The sequence below is a fragment of the Danio aesculapii genome, chromosome 12, assembly GCF_903798145.1.
Source record: "Danio aesculapii chromosome 12, fDanAes4.1, whole genome shotgun sequence".
In the NCBI taxonomy this organism is placed as follows: domain Eukaryota; kingdom Metazoa; phylum Chordata; class Actinopteri; order Cypriniformes; family Danionidae; genus Danio; species Danio aesculapii.
In genome coordinates this window covers 12,553,992-12,574,254 of record NC_079446.1, presented here as the reverse complement: position 1 = coordinate 12,574,254, position 20,263 = coordinate 12,553,992, and the positions used below count along the sequence as shown (strand labels likewise).

At 33.1% G+C, this 20,263-nt stretch overlaps 1 protein-coding gene across 1 annotated transcript in view; it reads left to right on the top strand.

Moving 5' to 3' along the window:
• Window positions 1-2,802: 2,802 nt before the first annotated feature.
• Window positions 2,803-20,263, top strand: part of zgc:174164 (uncharacterized protein LOC570656 homolog) — a 34,559-nt gene continuing 17,098 nt past the window's right edge. Inside the window, exons 1-12 of the mRNA XM_056470011.1 lie at window positions 2,803-2,913; window positions 4,790-4,899; window positions 4,981-5,057; window positions 5,134-5,209; window positions 5,461-5,537; window positions 8,482-8,665; window positions 8,758-8,820; window positions 10,544-10,615; window positions 10,785-10,954; window positions 13,113-13,200; window positions 14,579-14,700; window positions 18,352-18,523. Coding sequence (XP_056325986.1) covers window positions 2,856-2,913; window positions 4,790-4,899; window positions 4,981-5,057; window positions 5,134-5,209; window positions 5,461-5,537; window positions 8,482-8,665; window positions 8,758-8,820; window positions 10,544-10,615; window positions 10,785-10,954; window positions 13,113-13,200; window positions 14,579-14,700; window positions 18,352-18,523 — 1,269 coding nt within the window. The 5' untranslated portion in view covers window positions 2,803-2,855. The remainder of the gene's footprint in view (window positions 2,914-4,789; window positions 4,900-4,980; window positions 5,058-5,133; window positions 5,210-5,460; window positions 5,538-8,481; window positions 8,666-8,757; window positions 8,821-10,543; window positions 10,616-10,784; window positions 10,955-13,112; window positions 13,201-14,578; window positions 14,701-18,351; window positions 18,524-20,263) is intronic.

The following is a 20,263-nucleotide window of genomic DNA, read 5'->3' as shown; positions in this document are numbered from 1 at the left end:
ACCATGCATACGCCTGAGTGGAATACTTCTTCTTCTTTTGTTTTACTGGCCGGCTGGTGTCATATGCACATGCCGCCACCTACAGTGCATATAAATATATATATCTATATGTATACTATTATGCTTACCTAAATTTCTCCATCAGGACTCAGCTGTCAGCTGGCACTGCGTGTTCAGCTCCTCCTGCTTCCAGACTTAGTCCCTCAGGGTCCTTTTAATACATTTAATTTAAATTATTTATTATATTCTTTCGCTCAATCCTGTGTTATATAGATATTGTATTAATACCCTATACCCTAAACTATCCCTATTAACATTTATCCCTAATATATATTCTAAGTTTCTATCTTTATGTCCATTATTATTTAAATATTCTAATAATTCCCTCCTCTCTTGTATATATTTCCTGCAATCAAACATAACATGTTCTACGGTTTCTCTGGCTCCACAATGATCACACAAATCAACTCCCAGTATTGACATAGTTGAATTTAATTCAGTGTGACCAAGCCTCAGTCCAGTTAATATAACTTCATCCTTTCTGTTTCTACCATGTACATTTTTTTTTTTGTCTCTACTATTTTTTTTTAATTTTATATAGATGCCATCCCTTCTTGTCTCTATCCCAGATTCCTTGCCATTCTTTCTTAATATTTTCTTTAATAATAGATTTAATTTCACCTTTTCCTACGAGAACCCAGATGTCTTATTACTTTTCAATGTTTCCTTTGCCAGTTTATCAGCCATTTTATTTCCATATATTCCTTTATGCGCAGGTATCCAGCAAAACCCTACTGTCCCTCCTTTCCTTTATATACAATATAAATTTGTGAATACCTCATAAATTAAATCTTCTCTGGTTGATCTGTGAGTAATTAAAGATGATAATGCTGATGCTGAATCCAAACACATAACTACCCTCTCAGGGCTGAGTGGAATACAAAAGATTCACTGTTTTTTATTCAGTTTTCTTATGTGCGGTATACAAAAGAAAAATAAACAAATTATAGTCATCTAATTACGTCTGGCAACGATAAAATATTACATTCATGATGTCATGTAGTTTTTTTTATCATTAGAATACGATATTTATTTAACTAGACACAGGTTAGAATATTTAAATAATAAATGTCACATTAAATCACAGAGCGGGACGTCATATGGACACATAATTTTTTTATTGAACATATAGGGATGTACAACAGCTTGGTATTATCAGTAGACCTTTACATTACAAAAAAGGAAACAGGTGCAAATAAGAACAAATGTTACATAAAATAATTATAAGTAAAATAATACATACCTAAATATAATAAATAAACAAACTAGGCGTTTTCCTGTGATTTATACTTTTCTATTAAAGACAGGAGATCAATTGCACTTTGTTTTCATTATCTTTAGGGATTTATATATATGAAAGAATCACATTATAAAAAGCACAAATCATTGGTTTCATCTTTAAATATTTTGATTTATGTAAGTAAAATTTTCCAAGCATGTTGTTGATTAGGAAGGCAACTTCATTGCTGCCCGTTACAAGTCCATTAATGATGTTATTAGGAGTGGAATCTTTGGGTAAAGCTATAAGCATCTGACCATAAGCATCCACAATCATACAGTGAAAAAAACAAATGATCTGTTGTTTCAATATCATCACAAAACATACATTTAGACTCAAATCCAAATCTAATTCTTAAATATGACGTATATATCCCACTTAAAATTTTCAAAATGAACTTTTTGAAGACAAAGGAAACTTTAAATATTTAGTTCTGATGTGGTATCTTTAGATAATTTATGTGAAATTAAGTTTCTGTAAACTTCTTATTCAATAATGTTGTATATAATGTTGTTTTTGTTTGAAATCACAGCCTTCAATTAACACAGGAGGAACAGTTAGTTACAAGGGTAGATTAGGAAAACATTTCTTTAATTAGACAGACTAAGGTGATAGGAATGCATCTTAAATACAATTGTTTTCTTTCTAAGAAAATTTTCCACCTCCACCCAGAAAATCACAATCACAAAAGATTCCTTTTCCATGCAGCAAAAATCACAGGAATAATCAGTATCCAAATTAAATCTCTTTAAAACCTGAACTGGATATATACAATGTAAAATTTTAAATGTAACTTCTTTTACTTTTGTTTTGTATACTTTTGCATCCGTTCCTGACGTGTCATTCGAGCGCCATCTGGAGGAATAAACGATATCATACTTGTCAGCCGGTGTCAAACAAAATATTACCAGGTTGAAAAGAATACAGTAATTTACTGCAAATACCACAGTGATTTGTAATCTATATACTTTATACAGTTTACTAAACAAACACTGTACACTGAAAAAAAAAAAGATTTAAAGATGATTCCTTGGATTTATTAATTTTTTTTAAGTTAAGTGGTTGTAAACAATTTATTTGGGCTGAATTTAAACAAATTAATTAAGTTGAACATTACTAAATTTAATTTGTTTGTTTAAATTCAACCCAAATTAAAATTTTGCAACAACTTTGCAGAAATTATTATCATTTTTTTTTCAGTATAATGTATGTTACTATGTTGTTGAATTAGTAGGCGGCACGGTGGCTCAGTAGTTAGCACTGTGGCCTCACAGCAAGAAGGACACTGGTTCGTTTTGGCATTTCTATGTGGAGTTTAAATCGTATTTAATTATGTAAAGTGCACCAGACATGTTTCTGTTCTTATCCCTAACTATAACATCTAGTTATAAATGCGGACCAGACAAAGAACACTATAGTGGAATGTCGCTCCACCTGTAGGACTGCTCGTGCACGCCCTCGCTCGTGCTCAGCTGCTCACCTGAGATATCCAGCAGCGTCAGTTCACAGAAACATTATGACGCGACACGTTTACATCTTCATCCTCGTCCTCATAAACTTCTCGATTTGCCCAGGTAAGACAAATCAACTTATTTATACTTGATGTTTTCGTACTTATGACTTCATTTAGTAGCAACCCTTAATGGAGGAAGAGCTAGAGTCGTGTTTCATCGACAGCAAACTAGCCTAACAGAAGTATTGACTTGTATTAGGGAACGTGAATTAATAATAGCCAATTTTATACATACTAATCCTTTTATTCTGTTTTTAATGTTGTTGAAAGTGTGTCAAATAAGCAAATTGTAGTGCTATTTAGAGTTTTGTATTGATTACAAACAGCTCTTGTTTATATGTACAGTAGCCTGGAAAAAAACTACATGGAAAGTCTAAAACTGTATCTATAAATACATCAACTCTGTAAATGCTTAATATATTTTAATGTTTTGAACAGATACTTTTTTTATGCTCACAGCTGCATTTATTTGATCGTAAACTATCATATTGAGAAATAGTATTACACAGTGTTACACAATTTATTATTTAAAATATCTGAGTTTTGTTATAAAGGTAAAGTTGGTTTTATTCGTTCATTTAGAAGTCTCTATATTGTTTACCATGTTACTTTGAATATTCGATTGGAATTAGCATGCAAGTATAACTTCAAAACAACATTAACACTATCTAATTGACTGAACAATGCTGTACTTTGGTAGCCATTGGCTGCTATGATTTTTCCTATTTAGAATTTGTAAAGAATACTTTTCTGAAATTATGTTATTAAGGAGAATGTCTGAATATCTGAATATAAAACCAACTTTATCTCTATTGTTCTGTTTGTATAGATTTAAAAAAAAATGGCTGTGTTATTATCAGTGTTGTTGAAGTTTTTGCTGCTTAATTTTTCCTTAGAAAATATCGATACTTATTTGTTTCCCACATTTTAACTTAATATAAAGTTTAGGTAAGCATAGGATTTATTTTATTTTTTAAATTGAAATGCTTTGTAAGTGCTTTGTCTTTGTTCTCAATTTTGATGAAATTAATGCGTCCTTGCTGATTAAAAAAAAAAATTTAATGTATTTTTATTTAGTCACATCTTGAATCCTATTGTATAGCATATTGGATGAAATTAATCAGCAATGTTTTCAACATTCAAAATATTTCATGAGCGACTAATAAAAGCTGATAAACTGTTTGTTTTTTTTTTTTGTTTAATTTGTTTTTTCATTTTATTCCTTTTCAATAATGTTTTCTGTTTCCTCGTATGTTTGGTGAGCATAAAATACTTTTAAAACACTTTGAAAAAAACAACATTTTGTTCTTTCAAAAAGGATTGACTGGAAATGTCTACATAAACAATAGTTAATTTGAAGAAAAATTAAATGAGGATAACAGTAGTAAAAAATAATAATCAGACCAAAGCACTTGAAAATTTTGTGAAATATATATATATATATATATATATATATATATATATATATATATATATATATATATATATTCCTTCCTTATTTTCCCTATCCAAAGAGCACCAACACATTAATTACCCCTGAAGTACCTTTTCTTTGTTTTTAGATTTTAGGATTACCGGTTATTACTTTATGTAATCTGGGGTGCGTTTCCCAAACAACGTCGTAACTATCATAGAACGATGTAGTGACGAGTGTTTCCCAAAATCTTTTTCTGAAAATCTTCTCTAAAAAAGTTTCTCTGTTGCAGATAATAAAATTCTATTCTAAAACATAAAATCCTCATCTAGGGCCAATGTTTCCTTTACAAAATTAAAGAATATTACATAGAATATTACATATCCTACTCTAAAACATAACATCAACGAACTCTGTTTGTAACGATGGAACTTGCGACCTTAATTGGCTAACGATGGATTTTGGACATGCACCCCTAATAATTGTTGATGATTTGCTTTTTTTACCATATTCCTTCATATAGTCCAGACCATAGATCAGACGTCATATTTGAAGAAGTATGATGTGGTCAAACCTCAGCTGGTTCAGATGCGCTGGAGGAGATATGCAGACCCCTCACACAAACATCCAGAGGTACAGAGCACCATAATCGGTGTCTGGAAATAAATTAAATCATTTTATCTAAATATGTTAAAATCTTGTGGCTGATTTTAGGAAAGACATGCTGATATCATCACATACTCAATCAGGATTGATGGCAGTGACCGAATACTACATGTGACAAAGAACACGTAAGAACTTTGGACAGATTAGCTGGAATACTCACTTTTTTATTACACTAATAAATTTGATCTCTTATTCCCTCAGAGACTTTTTATCAAAAAACTTTGTTGTGATTTCTCATAAAACACCAAAGAAAGGGAAAGTGCAGCCAGAAAGAATGGTGAGAATTCTTTTTGTTTTATTAGATTAATAAAGTATGATAGGCGCATTGTTTACAACCTACTTTACATGCTATGTAAATTGCTCTTGAATCAGGAAATTGGTCACAGAAAATACATAATGGTGGTGTTTGTAATCTGATCTTTTAAACATGCAGTCATGTGGTCATTTTATAAAAACCAGTAACCTAGACATTAACCTTGAGACAGTTTTGGAAAATGAGCTTTACTAATGCTAGAGGATTTGTTCCAGGTGCAGTGTTACTATCAAGGGCACGTGGATGGTTATGAAGACTCCCTCGTTGCTCTTAGCACTTGTGAAGGCATCAGGTATGTAGTGTACTGTATGCTGCTTACAATTTCACTACCAAAAAATAAGCAGTCAGTTGGGTGAGGGTGGCATCATTTTTAAACTTTTATTACATTCATTTTTTTGATTACCATGTTTGCAAGGGATCTCTTAAGGAAATAATACTTCAGTTTACTTCACTGCAAAAAATGCTGGGTTCTACACAATTCCTTCATGTTTCCCCAACACTAATTGATTAGGATAACTTTAAGTAAATTGAACATAAAAAGAAGGACTGGATTGTTTCAACTCATTTTAAATGCATAGTTTGAACAAGCAGAAACAAATAGTACAAAATTTATGCAAGCACAAATACCTGCATGCAGAAATTCGCTGGCATTTATTTACAGACTCCATTTTGGTCTTGTTATTTTCCTTGCAAATTCTATATTCTTGATTGGACCATTTATACTCACAGTGGGTACGGAAAGTATTCAGACCACCTTAAATTTTTTACTCTTTGCTATATTGCAGCCATTTGATAAAATCATTTACTGTAGGTTAATATTTTTCTCATTAATGTACACACATCACCCCATATTGACAGAAAAACAGAATTGTTGACATTTTTGCAGATTTATTAAAAAAGAAAAACTGAAATATCACATGGTTCTTAGTATTCAGACGTTGCCCAGTATTTAGTAGAAGCACCCTTTTGATCTAATACAGCCATGAGTGTTTTAGGGAAGTATGAAATAAGTTGACTTTCTAAAACTTTCTCCCATCTCATAACTGCATCTCTGGAGTTCAGCCACAGTGATCTTTAGGTTCTTCTTTACCTCTCTCATAAAGGCTCTTCTTCCCTGATAGCTCAGTTTGGCCAGACGACCAGCTGTATGAAGGGTTTTGGTCATCCCAAACATCTCCATTCAAGGATTATGAAGGCCACTGTGCTCTTAGGAACTTTAAGTTCAGCACATTTTTTTTCAACCGTGGCCAGAGCTGTGCCTTGCCACAATTGTGTCTCTGAGCTCTTCAGGCAGTTCCTTTGACCTCATAATTCTAATTTGCTCTGACATGCATTGTAAGCTGTAAGCTCTTATATAGACATGTGCGTGGCTTTCCTAATCAAGTCCAATCAGTATAATCAAATGGACTCAAGTGAAGGTGTAGAACCATCTCAAGGATGATCAGAAGAAATGCACAGCACCTGAGTTAAATATACGAGTGTCACAGCAAAGGGTCTGAATAGGACCATGTGATATTTAAGTTTTTCTTTTTTAATAAATCTGCTTATGTCAACAATTTTGTCATTTTCTATCAATATGGAGTGCTGTTTGTACATTGATGAGGAAAAAATGAACTTAAATGATTTAAGCAGATGGCTGCTAACAAAGAGTAGAAAATTTAAAGGGGTATGAATACTTTCCGTACCCACTGTATACAGTACATATGTAAAAAATAAACCTGCATTCACATTGCAAATCAATAATTGTGCTTTGTATAAATTATAGTGTTTAACATCAAATCTAAACTTTATTAAAAGTTGTTTTAGTTTACTTTCACAAAGCTGTTTTATTTTCTCAGTGAGATTTAAAGAAGTTCTGCATCTAGCTTTGCAGTTCTGTTAAATATTAACTATTTTATTAAAAATGAGAATATGTAGATACATAAATTTTATTTAAATCAAAGTCTTATCAGCTAGTGAATTATTTCCCTGTTTCAGTCTAAAATGAGAAATGAGATGAGAATGGGAATGAAAGTTGGTATGTGAGCAAAACAAAAAAAAGAGAGAGAGAGAGAGAATAGGGCTGGACCGATATACGATATATTATCGAATCGCGATAATATTTGTCAATAACAATGATAAGCTCTGGACTTTTTTTTTATTCTGTAATGATTTAAGAGCCAATCACACAGCAAAAATGTTGAACAATTGGAATCTAAAAGTGTGTTGGATGTTAGAGATGTACGAATTTTCAGCCACCGAAAATTGATTGGCAGAAAATATGTTATGCCATTTAATGGACCCACTAACTTTTGTGGCTTCAGTCATTGTTGGGGTACTCTTTTAAATCCGAAAGCATTAACAATTTATATCTAAATTTATATAGTCATTGTTCAATATGGAAGATAATTATCGAGATTGCATTTTAGCCATATCGCCCAGCCCTACAATGTGATCAGAGAAAATAATAATTAAAAAAAAACATTACTGTTAATAAGTCACTCTTTTTCATGCATGGTCACAAAGGTGACATGTTTAATGAGATATCATGGGCAAAAATGTATTTTTGTCATTAGTGTAGCGATGAATAAAACACAGGGCATAGTGTTTAAAAGTCAGTTTCAAAGCTTCTCTTGTTACCAAACAGGTTTCCTTTGCAATTGTATGTGGCTCAACCAGACATTGGTTGGCAGAACAAGTGTAAATTACTATTTCCAAAAAAGATCGCCTGCTTACATTTGGTATAAATACAGTTAAATATATAACTTAAAAAACAAGGATATGTCACATCAACCTATTAAGTTCAGTGGACGTTTCTTTAGGATTAAAAAACCAGGGATGCGATTTCTGTTTTTTCCAAGCTCAATGGGGTGACCGCTGTAATTTGCGTAAATCCAAAGTTTAAAAAAAAAACTTTTATAATGTAGTCCTGCTATTATGTTCATCTATGAGGAAGCTTCGGACAATATGCAAGATTGTCAAATCGATTTGAATGCCTGCGGCTGTACACACTTTTTCTCATCTTCCTTCTTTTTTGTGGTCGGCTGATCACATGCCTGAAAATGGCTCTCTCAAACATTAAAAGTGATAGTTCAGCCAAAATTGTAAATTCTGTCATCATTCACTCCCTTATTGCATGTTCCTAACCTGAGGTTCTTCCATTTGTTGAACAAGAAGATATTTTGAAGAAAGCTTGAAACTTTGGGTTAACTATCCCTTTAAGTTGTAGTAACACTGTGTGTTGTGCTTTGTTTTAGAGGAGTCATTATCATTGGGAATAAAAGCTACGGACTGGAACCAGTCTTGCACTCTAAAGCCAATGAACACCTCCTCTTCCTGTTGGAGGACAGTCATTCCGAGCCCTTTGTATGTGGACTGGAAAATGAAACGTCTCTCAATGAGGACTACTCCCATTATGCTGACATGTCCATGTTTTTACGGGTTCGACAAGATGTCCTCATGCTTTATAAGTAATTGATATATGTTGAACAAACACAACATTTGATGTTTTACTGAATCTTTTGTATCCACAGAAAAAGCGAACCTTACCTCAGACTAAATATGTGGAGTTGGCATTAGTAGTTGACCAAAAAAGGGTGAGTTTTAGCCATCAGAATTTAAATATATATATATATATATATATATATATATATATATATATATATATATATATATATATATATATATATATATATATATATATTTTATATTAGTATATATAAATATATTTATTTATTACATATTAGTGGTGGGCCGTTAATATGTTGCGTTAACTCAAGATTCTTATCGCGCGATAAAAAAAATCTGATTGGTTGGGAGCTGGATCTATTCTACGCAAGCTATGATGACTTTCACCTTGATATTTTAGCGCGGCTGTATAGCTGACCGGTGAGGCATCTGACAAAAAATCTAAAGAATCAAATCAGCAGGATGCCTGACTTTAACTGCGGTTCGGCAGTTTCACTTTAACTCATGAACATTTCATTCATGCCTCGTGACAAACTGGGGTATTAGACGCAAATAAGGAGTAAGGACTGATGAGAGTGTTATAATTTAATAACGCACACCAAATGGAAAAGAAAAAACTTCGGCATTTCACGTTGTGTGTGTGTGTGGATCTTGTCGGAAAATATGGCGAAAAGTCCTACATGACGATAATAGATTGATTGCGGTGTTTACTTCAATAATGCCACTAATATATGCATACTCCACATGTCCTAATTCCATTTCTGTTTAGTTCAGTTATGACTTTAGTCAGATTAAGGTAATCAAAAATCACTGTTTTGAGCTTATGTAGGCCTACAGTTCAAAATTCATGTTTAACTGAATAAACAGTTAGTAAACACCAGTACATCTTATTGAACATAATTTATTTTCATCACCTATTATCATAGTAGAACAGTTTGTCAAGCATTGTTTGTGATGCATTTTGGAAACAGGAGATGAGCCCCTGGTCTAATGCGCCACCTGGCTTGAGAAACCTGTTCTCAAAGTCTTATTATTTGGGTAGCACACATTCTGAATGCCTTCGGCAGAATTCAAACAAGCCATTTTAATCTAGATTCATCTAAATTAATTCAGAGATTATTCTAGATTAAAAAACTTAATCTATGCCCACCTATAATATATATCTGCATCATGAATGAGTACGTTACTCACAGAAACTTTATTTTAAACAAATTTTTGTATAGGTTATACAATGATATTAGTCAGCATAATAATCGATTAGTCAGTACTAAATCCAAAATGAGAGCTAATTTAACAAAATACCTTTTTTTGATAGTACACCCAAATTAATATGTTAGGGGGAAATATTAAATAAATATACTAGCTGAAATTACTAATAAACTAATAATTTTGTAGTTTTTTTTAACAAAACCTCATTTGGATTTAAATGTATTATCTTTCTATTTCTCTTATCTTTCTCTTTCTATCTGTATTATCTAGATGATATTCTCTTACCAAATTTAGCTAATGCGACTAAGTTTAATAAACTTGGTCACATTAGACACATTTATTTTTGTTTTAATGCACCAACATTTCTTGACTACATTTTACTAGGAATTTGATTAAAAAAAATTAAAAGGTGATGGTATTTTTTTATGTGTATGTTTTTATGTGTTATGTTTATGTGATGTGTATATATCATCTACAATATATATATATATATATATATATATATATATATATATATATATATATATATATATATTATATATATATATATATATATATATATATATATATATATATATATATATATATATATACCATCATTGTTGTAGGTTGATTCTCATAAGTGTGTTGATCTGTTCTCAGTTCATCATTAAGAACAAAAATGTAAATGCTGTGCGTGACGAAATGGTTCAGTTGGCTAACCTGCTTGATACGGTGAGAAAACTAGCAACAATCAGATAATGCTAGAAACCTGACTCATTCTTGACTTTTGAATACATACTGTGTTAATTCTAAGACTTGTATGTCAAGTGCATTTTTTTAGACTGAATGTTTAAGAAGTGACGTAGTAACATATTTGTGGCTGCTTTCATGTTTCTTGAAGTACTTCAAACAGTTGAATATCCGAATTGCCTTGATTGGCTTGAAGATCTTTGATACGGGGAACCCTTTCAGTGTGGATGGCAATGCGGGAGATGTGTTGGGCAGGTTTGTGGACTGGAGAAAAACAACACTGTCACCTCAAATCAGGAATGACGCAGCTCAGCTCGTTGTGTAAGTACTTCTTTAACATTAGAGTTGGGTTTCAAAGTAACTAGTTGCTATAAGAAAATTACTTGTCCACTGATCCAAAGTAAAGAAGGGGATTACTGTTCATAATTTTTAGGGAAGTTAATTACAGTACTTATAATATTCTTGCCTTAAGTACTGTAAATAAATTAATTTAACAGTTCTGTATAAATCAGTTCAGAAAATAAGAGTAATTGTGTTCAAGTTGTAAAATCAGACATTTTCTCTAAAATGAGCATTTTTCCTCAGGTTACTGTTTGTAGGATCAGTAATTTAATAATTGGAAATAACATATTCGTTGCCATAAAAGTTAGTTTACTGAACCTATAGTATACTTAAAAATAAAATGACACAAAATTTGCAACAGACAGACTATCTTCTACAGATACAACAATACAGTGGTATTAGCTTAGACTGTAAAAGATATGGACGTAGTATCCATAATGTCACTCATAGGTTTCTGAAAAGCGTAAATTAAACTACAAGTAGGCATGGCCAAGCGTCACTCACATGAGAAATGGATGCCACTTGAATGGTTTGTTAGCACAATTAAGTGCACACAGCATGCCATATTATCCTATAATTGTAGGAAATAATTCCAAAAGGCAATTGACTCTAAAGCCACATAAAACAAAACAAAAATACTATGTATTAGCTGAGCTCAGCGGCTAATCAGCCGGAATCAGCAGCAATGAAGTGACGGCGACCAGCGAAACCTAGCTGTCACTCAAGTGGCCACGCCCTTTTCTACGCTGACTTAATATAATTTAATATAAATGAAACGTATGAGTTATAAAAAAATCCACCCCCTTCACAGTTGTCTTGAAGGGTAATATTAGCTATATGTACCAAAACCATCTCTTGTACCAGGTTGTAAACATGTTTTTATCAGCAGTAAAATTGGCCAATTTAGCATTGCAGTCAGTGAACATCTCAAGTTTCTGGAGCCAGCCCCCAAAGGCCAATCGATGAATAGCAGTTTCAGTTACTTCCATATTGGCTTCACGAGGGAGACCGGGAGGTTACCACTTGGGTATTACATGGCCTGTACCTTGTCTGTTTTTGTGTCTGTGTAGTACTTTGCTTAAATCTAGGCAGTGTAATGTTGTGAGATACCCTATACCTTGTTGGTTCATAACTTATAACAATTTAAAACTTTTTTTTTAATCCTCATGGGAAATATGAATGGGAGAAACACCTTTAGATTAAGCGATGCTGGAAACAATGTGCGTGGCACAAATGTACTCTATCAAAATTTTTGATAACAAAGAAACAGAAAACTAGGCAACGCTAGTGACAAAGTGACAAAACAGGTAGAGAATTACAGCTCAAGCAGATGACAAAATTGTATAATGCAAAATCTTTCATCATTGCTTTTCTTTTCAGCTTAGCATTTTCACAGCAGAATAAACCGCCAACTTATCCAGCATATGTTTTACGCAACGGATGCCAGCTACAACGCAACACTGGGAAACACCCATATGCTCTTACATTCACACACATACACTACAGCCAATTTAGTTTATTCAATTCATCTATAGTGCATGTCTTTGGACTGTGGGAGAAATCAGAGCACCCGGAGGAGTGACATGTAACACAGGGAGAACATGCCAACTCCACACAGAAATGCCAACTGACCCAGCCGGGGTTCCAACCAGTGACCTTCTTGCTGTAAGGCAATAGTGCTACCAACTGTGCCAGCATGACACCCTAAAAAAATATCAGTATCATCAAAGTTGAAAAATTGGAACAAACCAATCATGGCTTATCAACCTTATCTTGGCGTGGGAGGTCTGTTCAAGCAAGGGAAACAAGCCAAAGCATTGCGCATATGTATTGTGCAAAGCTGGTAAAAGTTTGGACAAAAAAAAAGTTTGGTGGTGAAATTTTTATCTCTTCCCGAAACCTAAAACCCAACAGGAGAAATGCCAGGTGTAGATCAAGTACTGTTGTGTGTGAGGCCAAATTTCTATCTGTTTCAAGCTATGAATATTCGGATCACATATCAAAACAGGGCTGGGCCAGTGGCAAAAAAATAAAAATTCTGTGGCATTTCTGTGTAGAGTTTGCATGTTCTCCCCGTGTTCACGTGTGTTTCCTCCGGGGATGTAACGTGTAACATGATCTGTGTCTGTCTTTTTAGAGGTCAAGGAGCGTATCCCGGAGGTGTGCTAGGCATGGCCTTCGTAGGGAGTGTGTGTTCTGCGAGTACTTCTGGAGCAATCAGTGTGGTTAGAACATACTTTATTTATCATTTTGACTATTACACTGACTTGATAATATTATAGGCTACCTAATATACTTCTAGTTATAAAACAAGAAGGCTCTTAAGTATCCAGAAGGAGCACTTTCTGGAAGAAGTAATTTAAAACTCGCATGTTTTATTAATGGAAAGGTGTGTCTGAGACTGGCTGTGTGAAGCAACAGTGCACCCTTTAATATATATTATTAATATTGTTATTATTTAGAAAGGCCATTTTAAAATGTCAGTTTTAAATCTGATAGATCAGGCCTTTGAGAAGTTGCATTGTGAGTTTTTGCCCCACACAATAAAAAAAGAATTAAACTTTATATATAATAAAGTGTATGTATGTATACATATATATATATATATATATATATATATATATATATATATATATATATATATATATATATATATATATATATATATATATATATATATATATTCAATTTAGCATTTAAATATCATCCTGCTAAGACATTATGTAAAGATACAGAGATACAGAGAGCATTTAATCTAAGATATCACTGATATTTTTAACAATATAAATAATTGTTCCAAATAGCATATTGTTGCTTCAATTAAGCCTCTGAATTTGAAATTGGGGTGTTTCTTTCTCCATATTGTTCTGTACAAGATGGCATGAGCAATATAATGAAATGTAATGAATATAATTTAATAAAATTACATTAGGGCTACAGAATATATCGTTTTAGCATTGATATCACAATGTATCACATTTGTGTACAAGAAATGATTAAAGTTCTAGCTTTAACAGAGATTAATTAATTTATTCATACAATAAAGACAAAGTACAAAGACAAAAATACAAAGTAGTCAACATTTGAAAGGGATCAAAAAAATACTTTCACAATAAAAATGTGCTCTTGAATAGTTTAAGAATGAAAGGTTTTTATCCACTTTAAATGTTGATTACTGTATACAGTGATATTTTACATTTGATTATTTCATTTCTGTACATCAATACTGTTGGACTTTTCAGAAAACCATAAAGCACTGTCTATTTCATTTGAATCTTTGGTCTATTGTATTAATGTATGCTTTTTATTATTTTTTTTAAGCCTTTAGATTCCCAATCAATGTAAAATTATAGATTCTTGGCAAATAGAGTTATTTAAATCATCTTGTGTATATGAAGTATATTCAAACTGCAAAATATAATGCAGAAATACAAAATATTGCAATGTATGTTTTTTTATTTTTCAAATATTGTGCAGCCCAATATGTCAGTTCTTTATGTATTTTATTTAAATGTGTTAAATGTATTTAGAGCTATATGATTTGTCATCAAACATACTCTGTTGTCATGTTCTCATTTGCTTTTTGCTTTTACATGCCTACAGTTTAGTGACAACAATCTGCAGTATTACTCCACGGTGGCTGCTCATGAATTGGGCCATAATCTGGGCATGAGTCACGACAGCGCTGGGTGTAGCTGTCAGTGCATCATGGCACCTTCCGCCAGGTCAGTGACTGCTGTGTTTCATAATATCAGTTCTTCATTAACTTGATTTCATTTTATTTGTAAATTCCTTCAGCATTTCCTCATTGTTTATAGTTTTGTAAAATGTATAAAGAGACTTAACATTTAAAAGTAAAAAAGCATAAAATATTACATTGCCAGTGACTTTTTTTTTAGCCAATTAGTTTACTCAGATCCTGCACTAGCACAAGCATGCCTGGGTTTAGTGATTTGAAATGGTGGCTCTGTAGATTTTGCAAGTAAACAAGCAAGCAAGTAGGTAAGCAAGTAAGCAAGTAGGTAAGCAAGCAACCAAGTAGGTAGGCAAGTAAGTAAGCAAGTAAACAAGCAACCAAGTACGTATGCAAATAATAAACAAGAAAGCAAGCTGGCAAGCAAGTAGGTAAGGAAAGAAGCAAGCAAGTAATCAAGTAAACAAGCAAGTAAACAAGAAAGCAAGCATGTAGGTAAGGAAGCAAGCAAGCATGTAAAGAAAGTAATTATGTAAGTATGTAAAGTATGTACGTATTTAAAGTATGTAAAGCATGTAATGTAAGTAAAGTAAGTAAATAAATAAATAAAACTTTAATTATATAATAAAAGCTACAATAAAGGTAACACTTTAGCTTAAGTAACAATTCACAGCATTTACTACTGGCCTATTGCTTGTCTGTTATTATAATATTAACTGTTTATTAGCACTTATAAAGTATGATCTTATTTTACATCTCTAATCTTACCCAATACCTAAACCCAAACTACTACCTTAATAACTGTTAATTTGCAGCTAATTAGTTAGTTTATAGAGCTAAAAGGTTATCAATTTAGAATAATGGTCCATTAGTTAATGTTAGTTCATGTTTGCTATGAATAATCTTGTAAAGCATTTATTAATCATAGTTTAACATTAACTAATGCATTATTAAAATCCAAAGTTGTGCCTGTTAACATTAGTCAATGGAAAGTGAGTTAACATAAACTAATGCTATTTAACTAACATTAACACGGATAGATAAATACCATAATAAATATTACTACATTAACATACATTAAACATACATTAACATGCATTAAATACATTAACATTAACTAATGGACCAATTTTTTTTAAATGTTACTGCTAAAAGTCTTATTTAATGGTTAAATTAATAGTGTGAATTGTACATTCAAAGAAAGTGTGACCTATATAAACATATAATTCAAATGATGATGAATAAAACATTATGGTAAAGTGTATAATTTTGATTATTAGTCGTTTTAATGCTATATTGAAATGCACATCTCGGATTTTATTGTGCACAGTTGATTCATGCAGGTTATTGGATTATAGATTATGTTTTTGTCATCATAATAAATGTACTCTGACTAAATTAACACCTGAATTAACTGTATATACAGTATTAGGCAATATAAAATATTTTTAAAAATGCATATTTAAAGAGAATTGTTTCAGCCAATCAACTTTCTAAATAAACTCATACCTTCTATGAGTAAGAAAGTTGATTGGCTGAAACAATTCTCTTTAAATATGCATTTTTAAATATATTTTATATTACCTAATACTGTATATACAGTTAATTCAGGTGTTAATTTAGTCAGAGGTTTATCATCATAATCTTTATTTATTTTTTATATATTTAGCTTTTTATTTAAAAATGTATCATAGTCACAAAACAAACAATCAAAACAACCTAGAGAGGGTATATTATTTATACCTCAGAGGGGTCACTGGATTGCTCTTGTACGGAGACCCGGAAGCGACATGATGGTGGGAGAAAAAAAATGGGTGGGAGAAAAAAAACAGTCATAGGAAAATATATATTTTTTAAGTTTTTGCATTCCCTTGTAAAGATGTTTTGCGTTATCTTGCAAAACTGTTTTTCCACAACCACTTCCTGTTTGCTTCATACATGTCAACCCTCCTGTTTTTGCTGAGATTTTCACGTATTTTACTATTCTATCCCTCTATCATCCCATCATTAAGCATTTTCCCATATTTCTCGTGTATTTTTAATCTTGAAAGCATGTTTCAACGAATATAAAAATGTCTGCATTCACTTTCTTTTCATTAAAGCTGTGCGTCGATCATCACTGTTCATATGCAACATCTGAATCAGCTCTGTATGATAAACTGATCCCAGATCAGCATCTGTACACGCCATTTAAAGTGACACCTCTGTTATTTACAGAGATATAAATTTGTCAAATAAATCAAGAATGTTGCCAAACATTTTCTTATGGAGCCAGTCCTTAAAAATCTGAAGGTGCGTCCCAAATCGCATAATTGCGCACTATTCTACGCCATTTTGTATTATAAATAGTGTACTGTAAGTAGTGCGTTCACACTGAAAACTCTAAAAATAATAAGTGCACTTTAATTACCCGGATGATGCACTCATTCAACCAGTAAAATGAAGTGTGTAATAATGATGGACACTTCATGCACTCAATGGCCGCTGCTTTGCTCTCGTAGTGCAGTGGTTCTCAAACTGGGGGTCGCGACCCCCGCAATAATTTCAAGGGGTCGCGACAGTGATTTAAAAATTGTGTAATTTTCAGTGATTATAATATATATTTTTCAGTATTACAAGTAAAAGCTAATATTTGAGCTAAGATATTACTGATTAGTATTTTTTTAAAAAGTGAATGGAACATCATAATTGTGGAGCGAATAACTTGCTAGTTATCAATACAGCACGCATCTGGATGCGAAAACCGGAACTGTCTACTTTGATTAAGTATTAGAGAAAGGTCACATTTAGGACACATTCAGGCAGAATGCATCTTTGCACTTGAAACGCAGCGGCGCTCAGGAACTGTTTAAAACTGTTGTTATGTCAACTTGCTGCAGTAAACAATCCCGCAAAGCTTGCCCGCCTTCACGCTCATCTTATTTGCCCACTGCTCTAGAACTGAACGCGAATGGATTAATGGTTAAAATCACCTGTCAATCACTCAGTCAATGCCTTCCGACTTCAGATGACAGGAGCGACAACCTTGAAGATCTTAAATTGGGGGTCGCTGGCTTAAAAGTTTGAGAACCACTGTCGTAGTGGATGGAGCGGAGCACATGTTGGATTACTTTATTTATTTTGGATTGTGAAAGCAGTATTCTCCTACGAAAGTGATTATAGCACCTTCCGATGGTGAATGCGGTTATACTCGTAGCAGGTATTTTTTGGTAGATTGGTCATTTATTTCACTAATTTGGCAATCGTTAAACATCAGGGAAACGGGTTGAATTTCTGCTTAGTAAAAAGCCTATTAGTGTTCCATTTGGGATGGCACTACATACATGTACTATGCTGTTGAGTCTGTAAGTGCATAAGTACGTAGTGCATAAGTGCATAGTGTATGGTGTGCCATTTGGGAAGCAGCTTGAGTCTCTCCATCTGAATAACATATATCATGTTGGAAATCCAGTTCTGGAATGAAGGGGGTAAAGGTGATTTGCAATTGTTAAGCACATCATAATCTTTCTTCTAACATTAAATAAATGAATATTTTTGGCTGTTCGTTATTCTGTTTGAAATGCGTCTTATTACAGAAGAGCATTTCAGATTGAATTAAACAATGACATTTCTACAAAATCTCTGTATAAGCTCATGCTGTATGTGAAGTGACTGATGATGTTGTGTATGGGTGTGACTGCAGTGGATCAACTAAGTTCAGTGACTGCAGTGATAATGCCTTTGAGAGGTTGATTCAGGGAGGTGGTGGAGCATGTTTGAGGAACATGCCTGCTCAGGACAGCATCATATCTGTGCCCAGCTGTGGGAATGGCATTCTGGAGAGTGGAGAGGAGTGTGATTGTGGCACACCACAGGTATGTGTTTAAACTAACATGATTATTGGAGTTTCATTGCACGAAATTAGAGTTTTAGTCTCAGTAGAACAATTTCATTCAAAAATCCATTGCATTTGTTTGGTTTCCCAAGCAGTATAATATATGACATAATCATATATAGTTGAATTGGTTGAAATACACCTAGCTGGAGAAAGTTAAGGCTAATCACACAAAGAACGATAATCATTTTAATGCTATATTAATATTATTGCCCACACCTAAATTAATGCATTGTTATTGACAGATTTTGCCCTGTTCTTTCATGTTCTTTAATATCAAGAAAGATATAAAAACATATATTTATCGCTCTATCTATGGGGCATTCTATAGAAACGTCCACTTTTGGTATGGGAAAATGTTAAAAAATCAATTTCTTTATTTTTTACACTTAAACTTAAACTCAAGACCACATTAATCAATCGTCTTCTGGCTTTAGGAAAACACATAAATGACAGCTTAAAAAGTTTTTTGTGAACGTATTTAAAGTTTACATGAAATATTTTTTGTCACTGGTGGAACATATTTTTTTGACTATATTGATGGTTTTTATTATTTTTTTTTCCTGCACATGTAGTCAGAGTTACAGGAAAAAATTAAAAGATATGAGGAACATACAGTTAGGTCCATAAATATTTGGACATCGACACTATTCTAACATTTTTGGCTCTATACACCAACACAATGGATTTGAAATTAAATTAGATGTTCTATATTTGCAGACTGTCAGCTTTAATTTGAGGGTATTTACATCCAAATCAGGTGACCAGTATAGGAATTACAACAGTTTGCATGTATGCCTCCCACTTCTTAAGGGGCCAAAAGTAATTGGACAATTGGCTTCGAAGCTGTTCCATGGCCAGGTGTGTGTTATTCCCTCGTTATCCCAATTACAATGAGCAAATAAAATGTCCAGAGTTTATTTCAAGTGTGCTATTTGCACTTGGAATCTGTTACTGTCAATTCTCAAGATGAGATCCAAAGAGCTGTCACTATCAGTCAAGCAAGCCATCATTCGGCTGAAAAAAAAAACAAAGCCATCAGAGAGATTACAAAAACATTAGGCATGGCCAAAACAACTGTTTGGAACATTCTTAAAAAAAAGACTGCACCAGTGAGCTGAGCAACACCAAAAGACTGGGTAGACCATGGAAACAACCGTGATGGATGACCAAAGAATTATTGTCCTGGTGAAGAAAACACCCTTCACAACAGTTGGCCAGATCAAGAACACTCTCCAGGAGGTAGATGTATATGTGTCAGAGTCAACAATCAAGGGAAGACTTCACCAGAGTGAATACAGAGGGTTCACCACAAGATGTAAACCATTGTTGAGTCTCAGAAACAGGAAGGCCAGATTAGAGTTCTAAAAAAGCCTTCATAATGCTGGAACAACATCCTATGGATAGATGATATCAAGATCAACTTGTACCGGAGTGATTGGAAGAGAAGAGTATGGGAAAGGAAAGGAACTGCTCATGATCATAAACAGTGAAGCATGGTAGTAGTGACATGGTGTGGGCATGTATGGCTGTCAACTGAACTGGTTCTTTTGTATTTATTGTTGATGTGACTGCTGACAAAAGCAGCAGGATGAATTCTGAAGTGTTTCAGGCAATATTTTCTGCTCATATTTAGCCAAATACTTCAGAACTCATTGGACGGTGCTTCACAGTGCAGACGGAGAATGGCCCAAAGTGTACTAAAAAGCAACCAAAGAGT